At 50.5% G+C, this 15,869-nt stretch overlaps 3 protein-coding genes across 3 annotated transcripts in view; all 3 read right to left on the bottom strand.

Annotated features, from left to right (window-relative positions):
- The window catches only part of HOXD9 (homeobox D9), a 1,423-nt gene extending 1,095 nt beyond the window's left edge, over positions 1-328 (bottom strand). Inside the window, exon 1 of the mRNA XM_006866697.1 lies at positions 35-328. Coding sequence (XP_006866759.1) covers positions 35-307 — 273 coding nt within the window. The 5' untranslated portion in view covers positions 308-328. The remainder of the gene's footprint in view (positions 1-34) is intronic.
- A 3,499-nt stretch (positions 329-3,827) lies between these two features.
- HOXD10 (homeobox D10) lies at positions 3,828-6,274 on the bottom strand. Its single transcript, XM_006866668.1, has 2 exons — positions 5,486-6,274; positions 3,828-4,165 (listed from the first exon to the last, which is right to left on the bottom strand). Exons 1-2 carry the CDS (start codon positions 6,228-6,230, stop codon positions 3,888-3,890), a joined length of 1,023 nt encoding a protein of 340 aa, XP_006866730.1. The 5' UTR covers positions 6,231-6,274; the 3' UTR covers positions 3,828-3,887.
- Positions 6,275-13,389: 7,115 nt separating this feature from the next.
- On the bottom strand, positions 13,390-15,598 carry HOXD11 (homeobox D11). The gene is made up of 2 exons (XM_006866667.1): positions 14,815-15,598; positions 13,390-14,081 (listed from the first exon to the last, which is right to left on the bottom strand). The coding sequence occupies exons 1-2, from the start codon at positions 15,596-15,598 to the stop codon at positions 13,846-13,848; spliced, it is 1,020 nt and encodes a 339-aa protein (XP_006866729.1). The 3' UTR covers positions 13,390-13,845.
- Between the last annotated feature and the right edge of the window lie 271 nt (positions 15,599-15,869).

Genomic DNA, 15,869 nt, shown 5'->3' with positions numbered 1-15,869 from the left:
TAAGATCCAAATGAAAATGCGCAGTAATAATTACCCGGGGCACATATGGGTGGTACAGGCCACTCATCGCCGCCGCCGCCGGGGGCTGGGCGGGCACCGCGGACCACGCGGCGGAGAACACGGCCGATTTGGGGGCAAAACTACACGAAGTGAACTCAGCGGCGGCGGCCGGGCTGTCGGCCACACCTGCGGGCCGGCCCTGCGCGCCAGGCCCTGGAGGCCCGAAGCGCGCCGCGAACACCTCGTCGCCCTCATGGCCTATGAGCGAGTCCACGTAGTAGTTGCTGAGGGTGCCACTGGAGGACATTTTGAGGCACCGAGCGCTCCCACCCAAGGTTACACTGCCCGCCGCCGCGCCGCTCCCCTCCGGCGCCGGAGCCGCCGACTAGTTCGCAGGCTGCAGCCTCCACCATTGGTCGCGCGGCCCACGTGATCATATTTACCAATACCCGGAGTAAATCCGTCCGCTAAACTGGGGGCTGCTGCGGTTTTTTTTTTTTTTTTTTTTTTTTTCCTAAATCATCATCAACATAAGCGCGTAATTAGAGCCCGCCGGGTAGGCTTAGGCGCCTGGCCCGGCCTGGCCCGCGTGGTGGTGGCTGGGACGACAGGTCCAGCCTTAGCCGGAGGAGGCGCTGGGGACTATTTCTTCGCCTCCTCTGGCCGCTCTGGTCCTGCAGTCTGGACCCCCGACACTGGCTCCCCAGCTCTGGGGCGCCCGGAGCGTTCAGCCTAGAGTAGCCAGGCGCGCCTGGCCGGGGCGGCTCGAGGCTGGGCTGGCTTTTGGAGCGGTCTCTCGGCGCCTGAGGGGGGAGATCTTCTCCCCGCGATCCTCTCCTACCCAAGCCCCCCTCCCCCGCACACACTCTCGCTTACAGCTTGTCTGTTGTTTAAAACAGGTGGAAGACCTCTGTAATGATATTATGCCTTTCAATAAAATTTTTATGAGGTGTATTTGATTATAGATTAATGTGTCCCTAATAAAACGGACGGATGGAGCAGCTCGGAGGGCCCCCTCCCCCGCCACACTTACACACACGCGTGCGCTCGGCCACAAACCCCCCGACGTGAGGCTGAGCACACGCCGCGGCCCAGGGCTGCGCTGTGGCCGGGGGAGCTGGGGCTTCTGTTCACTCTAGGAAGGGCCAGCGGGCGGTGAGTCGGAAGCACATCCGTAACAGCGGCCAGGACGCTCATCTCCGCATCCGCGGTTGTTGGGAAGGGTCCTAGAAGAGAACACACCACAGAGCCCAAATGCCGGCGCCTCGGCGGCCCTGCCTCAATGAGATGAGCTGCGTCTACCCAGACAGGGTGGCTTCGCGACGTTCGCACTAAGGGACCCTCCGAGTGGATTCGGGGATGTCTGAAAAATCCCACCGAAAGGCCTGGTCTTAGGGTTACTCCTAATTTTTATTTTGTTTTGTTTTTGTGTCCAGAGATAAGACTAGGTAGCCTTGAATCTGAGGGAAATGCCCATTGTCACTCCCAAATCCATGGTACAAAGCCTCAAAAGAGGCCGGCTAGGAGCAGAGACAAAAGCGGCTTGCTCCGGCGCCGTTGCAGAGAGCATCTTGTGCGCTCTACAAGTTGCCCAGTGCACTCTCATAAGCTCCCTGCTCACCTCGAGCCCCAGAAAAGAAAGTAGGAAATGGTTACTTATGGCCTGGTTGATGGCATTGCCAGTGGCTTTCTGATTTTGTTCCAGAGGAACTGCTTTTGCCTGTGAAGTACAGGTTTTCCTCCGAAACATGGCCCCCTGTCAACAACTAATGGTGCTGGGAGAAGCAGCAAGTTCAAAGGAGCTTTCCCTAAACCAAAGGAAGTTTAGGTCAGATGGATTTTAGTGTTTCCAGCCTGGCAGCTCCAGCTTCCAGAAAATGGCTCTCTATAGAACTCAGGAAGGTTCCTGATTTTCATATGTTTAAAACTTAAAATGTGTCCCCATGTTTTCTGGGAGAAAGTCCTCACGTTTAGAGCACCTAAAAGACTGTTTTTAGCAAAAGAGGAAAAAAAATGCAAGGGACCTGTTTTGTGAAAATACCTGGGACTGTCAAAGAGACCCTTTGAAACCACAGCACAACCTGAGGTACAAATTCTGTAAGCTCTTCTCCCCAAGGCTTCTCCTCCCTTCTCCTGGGTTAGACCTGAGCAGTCTGTTCTCTTGGACTGGGATTCTGCTAAAGTTCCAGAAACTTGGCCCAAGTTTCCCCAGCTATGGAGGAAGCTGAAACATTGGACTTCATGGGAAATTATGTTCATTTGCAAATTCTCTTTCTGCCACACTTCGTTCATTTCCTTGCCTCCCATTTACAGTGACTCCGACCAGTATTTTGTCAACAAGAAGAAGACGATTGACTGGGACGAGTCTTTTCTTCTTTTTTAAAAAATTCATGATGGTCTTTAAAAGGCAAACCTAAAAACTTCTTCCACAAGGAACCCAAGGCAGAGTGGGGTGGAAAACAGCACCCAACTCAGCTGCAATGGGGCTGGGCTATCATCTTGTGTTTGGTTGGGGCGAGGGAAAGGGAGAAGATGCAGTGCTAAGCTGCTGTTTGTTTTATCGCCTAGATTGGAGGTCTCACTGCTTCCAGGTGGGCAAGACTGATTTCAATCCAAACTCTGATAAAAGGCATGGCAACCAGAAATCACCAATGACCCCACCAGAAATCACCAATGACCCCACTGGAAGCATTGTAAAGAACACAGTCAAAATCTGGCACAAAGTGGGCAACTTTGAGGGGAGTGGGAAAGAAACAGCCCCAGGTCTAGGCATACTTAACCAGGCAGTAACTAGAGTGAAGACTAGAGGGAAACTTACACCCATAGAAAGTACAATTGTGTGACTAGCTTTGAGGAGTGGGGTGAGAGGAGAGAGGACTATCTTTCTCCAGAACTGTGGAAGCAGCCCAGGCAGGCTGGATTATCACTCCGCCTTTGGCACTGCCCAATTTTATTCCCTAGGTCGCCAGCCTCCAGCTTCTCCATCTCATTTCTCCTCCCTTGCTCTTTATCAACCCCCTACCCACAGCCCCAAACAGGCAGTTTAACAGGAAGATAATCTCACGGAAAGCTTTCATTTTCACCCTAACACATTTCCATTCCAGAAAGCAGATAGAGCGAACTTGTTTCCAGAGTTTATTGCATTATACATGCAACCATAACATGCACAGAAAGGGCAAGGTGTTGTTGTACTTCTACCAAACCACAGATGCACCACAAGGGAAAGGCTACAAGGCATAAGTTATCAATATTCCATCTCACCAAAGACAAACGCTAAATTTATTTGTGAAAAGTACATTGTAATGTGCTTTTTAAAAGTCCCCCTCCCCCAAAGCTTGTGGGTTTACCTATATATATACACATATGTATGTATGTATGTATATATATATATATAATTTTTAAAGTACTGGATGTATTCAAAATGCCATGAGATCATGAACTAGCCACAAGACAGACCTTTTGTGTTAGGAAAAACATGAAAGAGTCACATTGCTGGGTGGATGGATGGATGCCACTACAGTTCCAATAAGTTAAGATCCAAATGAAAATGCGCAGTAATAATTACCCTGCATTACGATGGAAAAAATAATAAATTACACGTGCTAGTTATATATATATGTTTGTGTATATATATATGTGTATATATATATATACACACACATATATACATATATATATATACACACACATATATACACTTATAGGGATTACAGATCACTTGCAGCACGAACAGAATGACCCCAAAGTCACATTCTAGTAGGAAAAACAAAACAAAACAAAAAAACTAAGAGCGATGAAGATTTTGTTTCCGCCTTCCCAGTTCTCCAGCATTCGACCCCGGAACGCGGTGCTTCCTCTTCGATCCTGGCCTCAGCCCGGCCTTAGACCTAAGAGAAGGTGAGGTTGGCGGTCAGTTCTCGGATCCGGTTTTCGCGGCTCATCTTCTTGAGTTTCATTCGGCGGTTTTGAAACCAAATCTTGACCTGCCTGTCGGTGAGGTTAACGCTCTTACTGATCTCTAGGCGGCGCTCACGGGTGAGGTACATATTGAACAAGAATTCTTTTTCTAATTCCAGCGTTTGGTGCTTAGTGTAAGGGCACCTCTTCTTTCTGCCACTCTTTGCAGTGAGCCAGTTGCTGGTTGGAGTATCAGACTTGATTTCCTCTAACAAAATTAAAGGGAGAAGAAGAAAGAAAATCAAGATTTTTTCCCCCCTTTCAGTCTGTTGAAATGTACCCTTGGCCATGACCCTGCTGCCAGCCAGGCTGCTTTGGGAAATGCTGATATTAAACATTATTCACACGAGGTGGGCCATGGAAGGGACTTTCAGTTAATATCAGAGTAAAGTGAAATGCCCAAAAGGACGCAATAGGAGGGCACTCTTGCCCTCTACATTTCTCAATTTACACCAAACATACAGATTTACACAAAACATTAGTATAATAGTAAACTTTCCTAGATCTTCCAAGCAACATTCTGTCAGCTCATAGGAGGGCCAGCGTGGACTGAGTCACATTCAAATCAAGCCTGCCAAACCCACTTCAGCCTTGAGGTCCCTCAGTCCGTGGATGCTTCCTCTCCTCCTAGGCGGGGGAACTCTCCGTCAGCTTTCTAGGTGATCACTCTCCTTGGAAAGGTAAATGAGGAAGCTAGTTCACCTTCTCCACCCTGCCTTAGTATTGTTGCAGTCCCCTGGATTTCTGGGGCCCTCCACCCCCTCACAAAAGCATTTCCTCCAGATTTGTAGCTCTTACTGTGACCCACCTTCTGAGAAGTGGGAGAGGGGCTCCAGAGCAGGATCCCTTCTCAAAAAGCCAAAGCGGTGGGTTCTTTCCCATAGTCTAGCCCTAAGGCTGGCCCTGCGGGTGGGGTAAGTGGGTCCCATTCCCCCCTTCGCCTTTGCCCCCTTTGCGGATGACGCTTTCCCCAGACAAAGCCAAGGTTATCCTGCCCAGGAAGCGCTGTGATCTAGCCCAAGCACCGACCTACTCTGGCCAGTTCACACTCCTCGCCGCCCCCACCACCCGCACCAAGCTCGCAGGAAGCGGGGTGTATACATCTGAACACAAACACGGTGCCTTGAATAGCCTAAAAATCGTCACTGGGCGTAAAGCAAAGCTGGGGATGCAACTCTGAGCGGGAGAAAGGAGGCTCTGGGCGGTGTTTATGAGCCGCAGTTCTTTGCGCTCTTTGTTGCGTTTCTCTCTAGCTCAGGAAAATAAATAAAAATCCCCGGCAGGCAAGCCCTCCCTTTCTGTCCCGGCGCCATCGGCGTGGACCCCGGACCGATGGGGAGGGTCAGGGCAGCGGGGAGGCATCTCCAGGCGGGCATCGCCCCCTCTAAAAGCCGGATGAGCAGCACCTGCTGAGTTGGGCGCCCGCCTGGCTGCCCAGAGCTTGGAGCAGGGCACCCGGGCGAACTCCCTCTCCGCCGAGTTGCCGGGCTGCGCGCCCCGCTGGGGTGGCAACTCTGTTCATACCGACCTTTGCTTTCCTTCTCCTGCACTTCGGGGCTGGACACGGAGACCTCGGCCAGGCAGTTCCTCTCCTCCGGCAGGCCTCCCTTGGCCTCAGGACTTTCCACCTGGGAGACTTTGACGGGCTCCTGGCCGCTGGCGGGCTCGCTCATCTTCTTCTCCATCTGCAGCTGGGCGGCCGAGAGCTGCGGCTTGGCCGCACCGCGAGGGTTGAGCTGGAGCATGACAGTGGAGCTGCCTTCGGGGCTGTTATTGTACTCTTGGGTTTTCCCGGTGGCGTAGGTCTGACTCAGTCTAAAATATCCCGGGACTGGAACCTCGGGGTTCTCAACGGGACAGGACTCAGGGACCAGCCTCTGGTACGAAGGGACCTCAGCAGAAATGAGTTTGTTCCGCTTATCGGAATACATGCAGCAATTGGATTCTTCCTTAATGTTGGTGGTGAAGGAGCAAGTGGAGACTTGCTGTGTAACAGGTTGCTCTATTCGACAAGATCTGTTCGGGTCTGTCCAACTGTCTACTTGAGGTATATAAGGATGCACATTCATACCCAGATTTTGGTGGTTCACTTCTCTTTTGGCCAAAGATGGGAGCAGTCCACAGGTTTGCATTCCATAGGTCCCCATGTCTGCGCTAGGTGGTGGCATGTACATGCTGGTGCTGCTGGAATAAAAACTGTCACTCCTGCAGGCACTGATCAAGGAATCTACTAAAAAAGTATTAGCAGCAGGAGAGCTGTTGGGAAAGGACATTTTGGGGAGGAATTTGAAGAAGAGAGATTGTGTCCTTTGTAGGCTGACATCTCTAGGAAAACATTCCCCGTGTAATTGTGGATGCCTCTGTCGACCACATGACAACCAAGCCAATGAGATTTGAAAATGGCCTTGAGCCGCAGCCTCCTCGCGGGTCACGTGCTCTGGAGCCCGGCAGGCTGGCCGCGTAAGCATGGACAACAGCGACATCTACTACGCGCCCGCGATAGTGCGCGCTGAAAACAACCGACCCAGCGCTCTCCGCCGCTCGCCAGCCCGCCTCCCTAGGGCTCTTAGCCCGCTGGTCCCACTCGCGTCCTCCGCCCCGATCTCCGGGCTCGGCCGGCGGAAGGAGAGGCTCGATCGAAAGGGCCTTTGAGAGACCACGCGCGGGTGGGGAAGCCGGAGCGCCCTGTCGCCAGCACCGAGAAGCAAAGTATTCCCCGCACACACCCAAGCAGAGCGCGCCCGAGAGGACCGGGACCGAGATAGCCGGGTGGGGGGATGAGAGCTGATAAATTTAGGTCCTGGCAGTCGGGGAAGGTGAGTCCAGTTTGCTGGGCTCTGACACATTTTACCTCGGGGATTCACAGAAAAGAGCCCTTGCGCAAAAGCGCTGACCAAAGTCCCTGGGAGCAGAGAGAAGGGCGGTGAGGGCCGAGTCGCCACAAAACCGTCGGCCCCAGAGCCTCCAGGACCATTCCTGCCCCGGCGCTGCCCTCTCTCTCGGCCCGTCCACTCTGGCGTCTGGCCTCTCCGCGTCCAGGGGGGCTCCCCGAACTCTGGCGCTCGGAAGAACCGCATCCCGACCTCTATGGGCCGGCCTGCAGGGAGCCTACAGCCAGGGGACAATCCTTCCCCAACAGTTCGCCATCCGCGAAAGCGTCCCTCAGGCTCCCAGCAGGACAAGGAAACCAAGGTTTTCTCTCACACCCTGATAACAGACAGCAGGAAGGAAGGAAGGAATGATAAGAGAAAGAAGAGAAATTTCAAAGAAAAGCGGGGAAAACTTGCTCTGAAACTCCACAAGTTTTAGGATACTGGCCAGGCGGCAAGGAGAGAGATGCAAAGATGTCATTTGGTTCTTCTGCAAAGAAAAATATGTTTTCCTTTTATGGATTTTGTAAAAGCGTTGGCTTCTGACAAGTGCAAGGTACAAAAGGTTGTGGAATTTATTAATACATATTAAGAAGAATCAGGGCAATCGATAAAATTCTCATCTACATTCTTGGGCTACTTGGTAATTTTCTTGCTTCTGAAGGTTTTAAAAGAGTTATACCCGCCGTTGCCACACACGGGAAGATATTTTATTAACAAATCAATCGAGACTTTGTAAAGGATAAGATTAATAGTTAAGATTTAGCATAATGGCGTTCACTTTCTGAATTATTGAAAATTATACTATTGATTTTTCCCCCTTCGCTACTAACCAGAAGGTCAATTTTTGTTTTAACACAAATTGTCAAATATGAAAAGCTATACTTTTGTCAGAAGTTGAGTTTTATAGTTCTGGACAGTTTCTAAAATTATTTGACAAGCTTTTGTTTGATAAGAGAGAAAGAGGGAGAAAAAAGGTGTGTGTGGGGGATCTTAGCGCTCAGTTTTCTTTGACATAAGAAAGTTATATAAAGAGGATTTGGTCTGGGGTTGTGGTCTAGCTCATTATAGACCCACCATCACCACCATGGAAACTAACAGTTTTATGAGAAACTTCAACAACTTCCTCCCGTTGGCTGGTTGCAGGCTGGCGAGAGGCCCTGCGGAAGCTCTGGCCTCGGGGCATCAGCGGGGAGCTTTAACCTTGATTTCCAAAGGCCTGCCTGGATCCTGGGGTCCAGGCCCAAGCACAGGAGCCACCCTTAGGCATCCTGGGCTCCCTTCGTGGATGCCAACAAGGGAAAGAGCCCCAGAAACTCTAACAGTGAACCAGTTCTCTGAACAGGGCATCCATGTTCTCTTCTCATACCCGCCTGGGCATGGACTGGCCTTGGATTTCAGGCCCAGAGGCTGAACTTGTGGACAAACTGGGTTTCTGCTTCAGCAGAACAGATCTTTAGTTATTTAAGTGCTCCAGCATTCTGAGGAGTAGAATAGACTTGGCTGCTCCTTCACAAAAACCGTTTCCAACAAACCCTTTGACTGCTCCCCCTCCCCAGGAATCTTCCCTAGCCTGGTGGAAGTCAGACTGTCCTGTCCCCTCCTGTCCCCTAACAGTGAGCACACCCAAACAATAAGCCCTTTAAAAAACTCCAAGGTGGCAATGAGACAGACCTTTTAAACCTTTACGCAGCTGTTCAAATACAACATCATTGTCAGGTTAAAAGTCTGGCGCCTCTAACTGCCAATGAAGCCCGAGGTTTAAACATCACTTTTCTTCAGAGGTGGTTGCTTTTAAGCTGGGGTGGGAGGTTGGGGGGGCGGCAGGGTTAAAAAACAGTTTTTGACTGGTCTGTTAAGGTCCTACCCAGAGCTAACAGCCACTGCTCATGGGCTGAAAATTGCTTTCTCACAGCACGGAGATCAGGATCCACGCCATGGCCCAGTGTGCCCAGGGCTGGACAAAGTGCCCACTACACGGGCTCATGGCTTCGCCCACACATTCGCCTGGCGGTTCAGCACTCTCTCCCCTTTGCATCTTGGTTGGGCCAACTAACAAGAGCACGATTTGCCCAATTCTCTCTTTTCCATGAGAGGCAAGGCTGTTCAATTTAATCAAGAATTTTATGCCCATCAAATGTGCTTTTATAATCTTTATTTATACATGAACAAAACATCCAGGTTAAAAACAATGGATTCCTAAGCAGAGCCGGCAGGTCTGCAGTGAGCCAGGGAGAGCAGACAGAATTTGCATCCTGAAATGAGGGGCTTTTCTGTGTCAACTCCAAAGTCACGCCTATATTGGATTTGGTTTTAAGTATGTCTCTTCTGTACTCACAGGGGGGGGAAATATCCTGTGTAGGTATCAGATATAATCTAAAATCTATTCTCACAAATTTCAATATAATTTTTTTATTTTTTTATTTCTGTCTTCAGACTATCTCCTTGAGGCCAGAACCTACCAAATTTTGAGAGGGATATTTTTAAAGCATTAAACAACAACAACAACAACATTAAAATAGAAATAAAGCAAATGACAGACTTGGAAGGATAGAACGTTTGCCTAAGTCTTTAATGCTGAGATGAAACAAATATAATGAAAAGGCAGCGATTTTGAAGGCCAGCCTTTATTTTGCGTATTTGAGTATTCAAAGTAGCTGCTGTTTTGATCACCTTTAGATTACTCAGAGCATGTGTCACTAATAATAAATTAATATTATACCATAAAAGAGATGAACACCCATATCTGTACCGCGACACCGTTCTCTCTGGCACAGTTCTTTCCAGGGAAAAATGCAAAGGATCCCTTTAGCAAGGAATTAGCATTTGTAATCAAGAAGTGGCTTTCATCTTGGTGCTCCTGCATTTCGGAAGAATTGTGGTCTTGGGCCTAAGCAAACCTGGGGGTTCCTAAAGTCACCCTGAATTCGGACATTGAGTGGTCTGGGCGCTCTGCCACTTGGGGCTGGGGGTGCTGCTAGTGGCCAGGAACAAATGAAAAGCTTCTTTGGATTATAATGTGTGAGTCCTGGCCAGAGTAAAGAGACGCTAAGGGACAAATGGGGAAGCTGATAGAGTCATCAGCACACTGCAGGGTCTACCAAGACTTGCAAAAGGGCTAGCGGCTGCAAGTTTTTCCGTGACAGACACAAAAGGCTCCCACTTGGCCATTTCTCCTCTAGTCAGGGTGCCTCGGTAACCATGGCCACCCTATACGAGTTCCACACGCCTTAAATGGTTAAGAGTGGACAGGTTTGCAGCACTCAGTGGTCCTGGCCCGTTCAGGGCGCTGCCTGGAGGAAAGAAACTACCAACCCGCCAAACAGCCGCGGTCCGAGCGCGGCTGCTGACCAAGGCCAAGGGCCTGACACTGCCACACAAACTGCAGTTGGGGCCGCCTAAGGAGGAACACAACGATAATTTTGGGAGGAAATCTTCTCATCCCACGTTGATTGCGCCGCTTCACAATAGCTAAACTGAACTCACTGTCAGACAGGCGGCAGCCTGGGAACATGCACGCCTCTCGCCCGGCGCCTCACCACCATATTCAAGGCACCCCAACTCCTTGCTCAAGTTGATGTCAGCTCAGGGGATGGACGGGCGAGCCCTGGGCGAAAAACCCTGGGAGGGTTGGGGGAGACAGAAACAGCGGGAGTTTATCCCGGGGGGGGGGGGGGGGGGGGGGGGCTGCAGGCGCTTTTACAATGAACTTCAAGGGGAAACGGGCAGTCACTTTAGAACGCGCAGACAGGGACACAGGCCTTCACAAAACCCAGAGGCCTTATTGGGGAGACTAGCGGGAAGAAAACGGCTGGCTTCCGACTACCAGTACCAAAATAAAATTTTGCACCCCAAGGCAGTGGACAGTTTGGAAGGGTGGCCAGGCTTTTGTCAAACGCAAAGCTCAGTTGCTTCAAATACGTTCCTCGCTCCGCAGCACCTTGGGGGTGTAAACATTACCGGGGACAGCCTGCCGCCTCCCGCGACCGCAGCAAGCCAGTCTGCCATGACGCCCAAACCACAACCATGCCCGCGCATCCAGATTGCTAACTAAGGACGGTCCCGTGCGCCAGTCTCTCTCGCCCAGAACGAACTCCTGGTTCCCAACGCGCGCATCTCTTTCCCCCTGAAACCACACTCAACTAGGATGCCGGCGGCCTGATCTCTCTTAAACAAAAGACTTTTAATCATTCCAAGCGGTCAGAGATTTCTCAAAGCGAAATGGGTTTTTGAGGGTGGGATCCTCACATCTATGTCCAACCTCAAATTGACGAGAAAACCAGTTTTTCTTCGTTTCACTAATTCGCAGTAGCCAAGACCAATTTCAAAATGCACATATTTCTCTTTTAAAACACCTTCTTAACATCACCGAGTTGTATCATAGTATTCTTTTTGCAACAGCCTTAAGGAGACAACAATTAGGCAATCGCCTGTTTCAAGAATCTACTTTATTCCTCCCCCCTCCCCCCTCCCCGTCTTTATACAATTTCCCACACCTCCTGGCTGCTTAGAACAAACAATCAGCAAACACCTTAGCCACAGCCTATTTCTAACGGATTGAGATCACCTATTAGAATTCAGTATTGGAAATGCAAGGAACCGCGGCCCCTTGGCCAAACGCAGTTTATGGAACGTGAGTGCGCCCCCGTGTGGCTCTCTAAGGTCCTGCAGACGGCAAAATACAGCTCATGGGTTCTGCTTGCCTTTTAGCGTTGGGCACACAAGCTTGCTGCATTTAGAACGCAGGGTTTTTTGGGTTTGTTTTTTTTTTTTAAGATAGATGGGGAAAAGAAAAAAATAAAACCAGCTTTAAGATCCTGGAACGTTCATACTACAAGGGCATTGACATTTTATAGGTTGCCCAGAATTCTAAACAAAGGAATCTCCTTCGGAACGAAATTATTCAATTGTAGGCTTTGTTTCTATTTTTTTCTTTTACCAAAGGTTGAAAAATGCTTTATATACATATATCTTCTTTTACACATATCTATATATACTTATATCTATTCTATATTATTCAAATATATAGTTTTCTTTTGTTTCATATCATAGAAAGTGCAATCATTTACTTGACAAGGTGACAAACTGTGTTCAAATATAAGGAAGGCTTAAGTCTGAACAGAATTCCCTCTTCCCAATGCCTGCTTTGAAAACTGTGGCTCTTCATTAGAGCAAATGGAACCATTATCTAAGACTCCCCCTAAACACACCCCCAGCATTTCATAACGGTATTGAAAACATCACTGGACAGCATTTTAATCTAATCAGCATTTTAAAAACAAGTGAAATGCTATTGGATTATACAAGTGTTTGAAGGGAAATGAGGATTATTGATTCTGAAACTAGGAATTTGGTTAGATTTATGGTGAGCCCAAATACGATTCTGTGTGGCCATAAATGTGTGTGGGGGTCTGGTTGTGTGTGAGCATGTGTGTGAGAGAGTGGGTGGCAGCTGAAAATCACAGAAGAACCTTAAGGCGCCTAATTATTCAGAAAGGTTAAAGGTGATGACCTTGACATTTTAGAAGTTCAAAGGCATACACTTATACACTTATGTTTTTCTTCTTAAAAAAAAAAAAAAGAAGAAAGAAAAAGAAGACTTAGCAATTAAAATTTTTTTTTTCCATTTAGAAATGCATGCCTCTTCAGAAAATGCATAAGGTGCTTATGGATTTTTTTTTTGTTTAATACTTGAGTTTATGAGAAGTTAAGAGTCATAAGATCCACTTTACTCTTTTCAGAGAAAGAAAAGCTTTTCTCACTCCTCCAGTTTATTGCACATTGCGGAAATCTCCTTTGGGCCCACCAGAAGGTGTATAATATAACCCAATTAAGCTGTTTAGAACTTTGGTTTTTATGGTGTTGTCTAGACAGTTCAAGGTTTTGTAAACAGCCTGGCCTGGCCCTACAACATAAAGCATAGCACAGCCTTTGCCACATTCTGTAACTTGAAGCTATAAAGGCAGTGAGAAGTGAGTCTGTGGCCCCTAGTCCATGGAAGGGGTTTACCTTCCTTACTCCAGGCCCAAATGACAAGAGCAAAGACTCAATCCCTTTCCATCCACTTGCTGTTAGCAAACTTTTTTTTTTTTTTTTTAATGTAGGGTTCTACTTTTGGTTTCTTGTTTTAAGGAACTCAGATTTCTTGACAGCTGTTAAAAGGGAATTTGGATTTTCTAACCAATTTTAAAAATAGTTTCTTGTCTTCTTAGAAATCCCAAGTTCACTAGATTAGTAGAGGAATTTCTCTTTAGGGTCCTGCTTGCCAGTCTTGTGGTCTGGAGAAGGCAGTATCAGCATGGCTGGGTCTCATCCTCAATAAGTGATTTTACAAACCCGTGTATAGCCTGGAGGGGAAATATCACAGCCCTTATTTCTTTGAGATTAGAAAGCATTTCACCCAGTTTTTTGGTTTCATGGGGGAGGGGGACTCTGGCCACTAGAATAGCCTAATTGAACACTAAACTTCTACAAAGAGGAAAATTCATACAGTGCATTGAAGTTGTAACCTCCATTTTACTAGAAACCATTTATTCATACAAAAAAGACAGTGACTCATGCCTTGATATGACAGACCAAAGGTATATTTCCCAGAGTTTAAATAATCTGCGTTCATCGAAGGTGGGGGGGGGGCGTCTTTAAACGCAGAACAAAACACCGGCGCCTTCTAGCTCAGCGGCCTAACTCCCTACAGTTCCCACCGCTTCTCCACGAGGATTGGGAGAGGGGAGGAACAACAACATCACATTGGCGGTAAAATTGTAAAGGGACTTTTGCATTTACCATTTTCCCCTTATTAGGATCCGCTCGGCCAAGTCCCCGGCCTCGTCCGCAGGCTGCAGTGGTCGCTGGGAGGTCCTGAGTTGACCGTGGGAAGGAATCGGAATCTCGTGGAATTCCATAGAGAAGAAGCGTCATTAAACCCAAGAACCTTGGGCCTGGGGAGAGTAGGCTGGTGCGGAAGAGGGTGGATGGATGAGTGGGGGTTGGAGGTTTTAGGGGGCGCTTCCTGGAGCTCTCAAAATAAGGGGTTTCCAGTGAAATACTGCAGACGGTCTCTGTTTAATTTCTTTTCTTTCATCCTGCGATTCTGGAACCAGATTTTGACTTGCCGGTCAGTGAGGTTTAGCATTCGAGAAAGTTGGAGTCTCTTCTCTTTGTTTATGTACACGTTAAAGAAAAACTCGCGTTCCAGTTCGCGGATCTGGTACTTGGTGTAGGGACAGCGCTTTTTCCGGGACCTCTGGGGGGCCACTGCAAGGTAAAGAGACCAGAGGGTTAAGAGACACCGCAGCTTGGTCACCCTCGTCCGCCCGCCCAGGTCGTCACGGTAGAACCAGGCCCTGGTCCGTTGGGGACTTCCCTGGCCGCCACTGAAAGGCGTCGTGGGGAATGATATATGGGAGGGCAGACGAGAGTGTGCGGGCGTGGACGTGTGTTCACGCCCGTAGACACACACACAGACAGCCAGCCCCGCACTGAGGTGAGGAAGCTGAGGGCGAAGCAGACCGGGAGCTGGAACCCGGAGGGCTGAAGGAGAGACACGAACGCGCTCGGACATTTGCTTTACTCCAGCGGCGCGCGTTAGCCAGAAGCTTGGATAAAGTCCAGTTCAAGGATCAAACTTCCCCCCTCCCCTCCCTTAAAAGTCAGAGGCTCCGGTGTCCGCACTCACATCTGCCCTCCCTCCTCCCCTTAGCACTGGGCGCCAGAAGGCAGACCTGTTCTCTAGCGGCCCCTTTACTCCAAAAAACGGAGCAAAAGCTCTCTGCCGAGATTAACGTTCTTTTCGAAGTCTATCTTAAGCCCACCTAAATTGGTTTCCTATCGTAAACACGGTTTACAACGGCCCGGAAAATCTTATAGGATGTATAAACCCCTTCGAACGCTTATAAAGTGGCACATAAAACGGCGCAAGCGAGGGAGGCCCCCGCCCCTCGCCCCCCCTCCCAGACCCCCAGCCTGGCCTCCCGCGCCCGCCGCCTACCTGCGCCGCCGCTTTTCTCGACCCCCGCCTCCACTGGGGGACCCTCGCCATCGCCGCCTTCCGCTGTCCCTTTGGACTCCTGCCTGGGGGTCGTCTTGGTGCAGGGGCTGTTCCCGCCGCCGCCGCCAGCCCCCGCTTTGGGGTCGCCCTTGTCGGTAGTGCCTTCCGGCTGCGGTGGCGCTGGCGGCGGCGGGGGCTGTGGCCCAGCAAACGGGGGTCCGGGCGCTGCCTCGTAGAATTGGTCAAAGCCCTGCGGCAGGATGCCATTGCGACCCACCGCACTGTAGAAGTTGGAAGCGGCGCTCGCCGGGCCATGAGGTGGCCCGGGCGCTGCGCACACGGGCTCCGGCGCCTTGAACAGAACGTCCGGCCGGCGGCCCGCGGGCGGGAGCAGCTCGCGCTGCATGGCCGCTTCCTCTGCCGCCGCTGCTGCCGCCGCCGCCGCTGCCGCAGCCGCCGCGTAGTAGGGAGCGTAGCCCCCAGCGCTGCCGCCGCCGCCACCAGCAGGGCCACCCCCGCCGCCGCCGCCTCCCGCGCCTCCGCCTCCGCCACCGCCGCGGTACGGCCACTTGGCGCGCTCCAGGCCGTAGTCACGGAAGGCCACTTCGCGCACAGGCTGGACGTGTGTAGCCAGGTTGGACGAGTAGGGGAAAGTCATCTGGCAGGACGACGGCTGCGACAGGAACGAGGGCTTGCTGGCGAAGTCCGAAGGGGCCACATAGTAGGCGCAGCCCGGCAGGTACATGCTGGCTGCGCTCGGACCGCACTCGTCAAAGTCGTTCATGGCTCCGCGGCGTGCGCGCCGGCGAGCCCCTGGCCGCTCCCCGCGCCGCCAACCTGAGCCATTGATTGCACAAGAGGCTTGGGCCAGGATCAACTAAGCAAAAATCCCCACCGGGCGCTGACGTGCAATTCATCTTGATTGATTCTGGTGGTAATTATGTCACGTGACGCCATGGAGAGAAATGTCCTTATATCTATATCAGCTCTAGCCAACACGCCCCGGGACGGCTCCTGGCGCCGAGACGCGCGCGCACTGGAGGCAGACGGGCCTC

This window comes from Chrysochloris asiatica, unplaced genomic scaffold (assembly GCF_000296735.1).
Source record: "Chrysochloris asiatica unplaced genomic scaffold, ChrAsi1.0 scaffold00094, whole genome shotgun sequence".
NCBI lineage: Eukaryota > Metazoa > Chordata > Mammalia > Afrosoricida > Chrysochloridae > Chrysochloris > Chrysochloris asiatica.
Note: the sequence above shows the minus strand (reverse complement) of the source record. Positions and strands in the feature narration are given on the sequence as shown.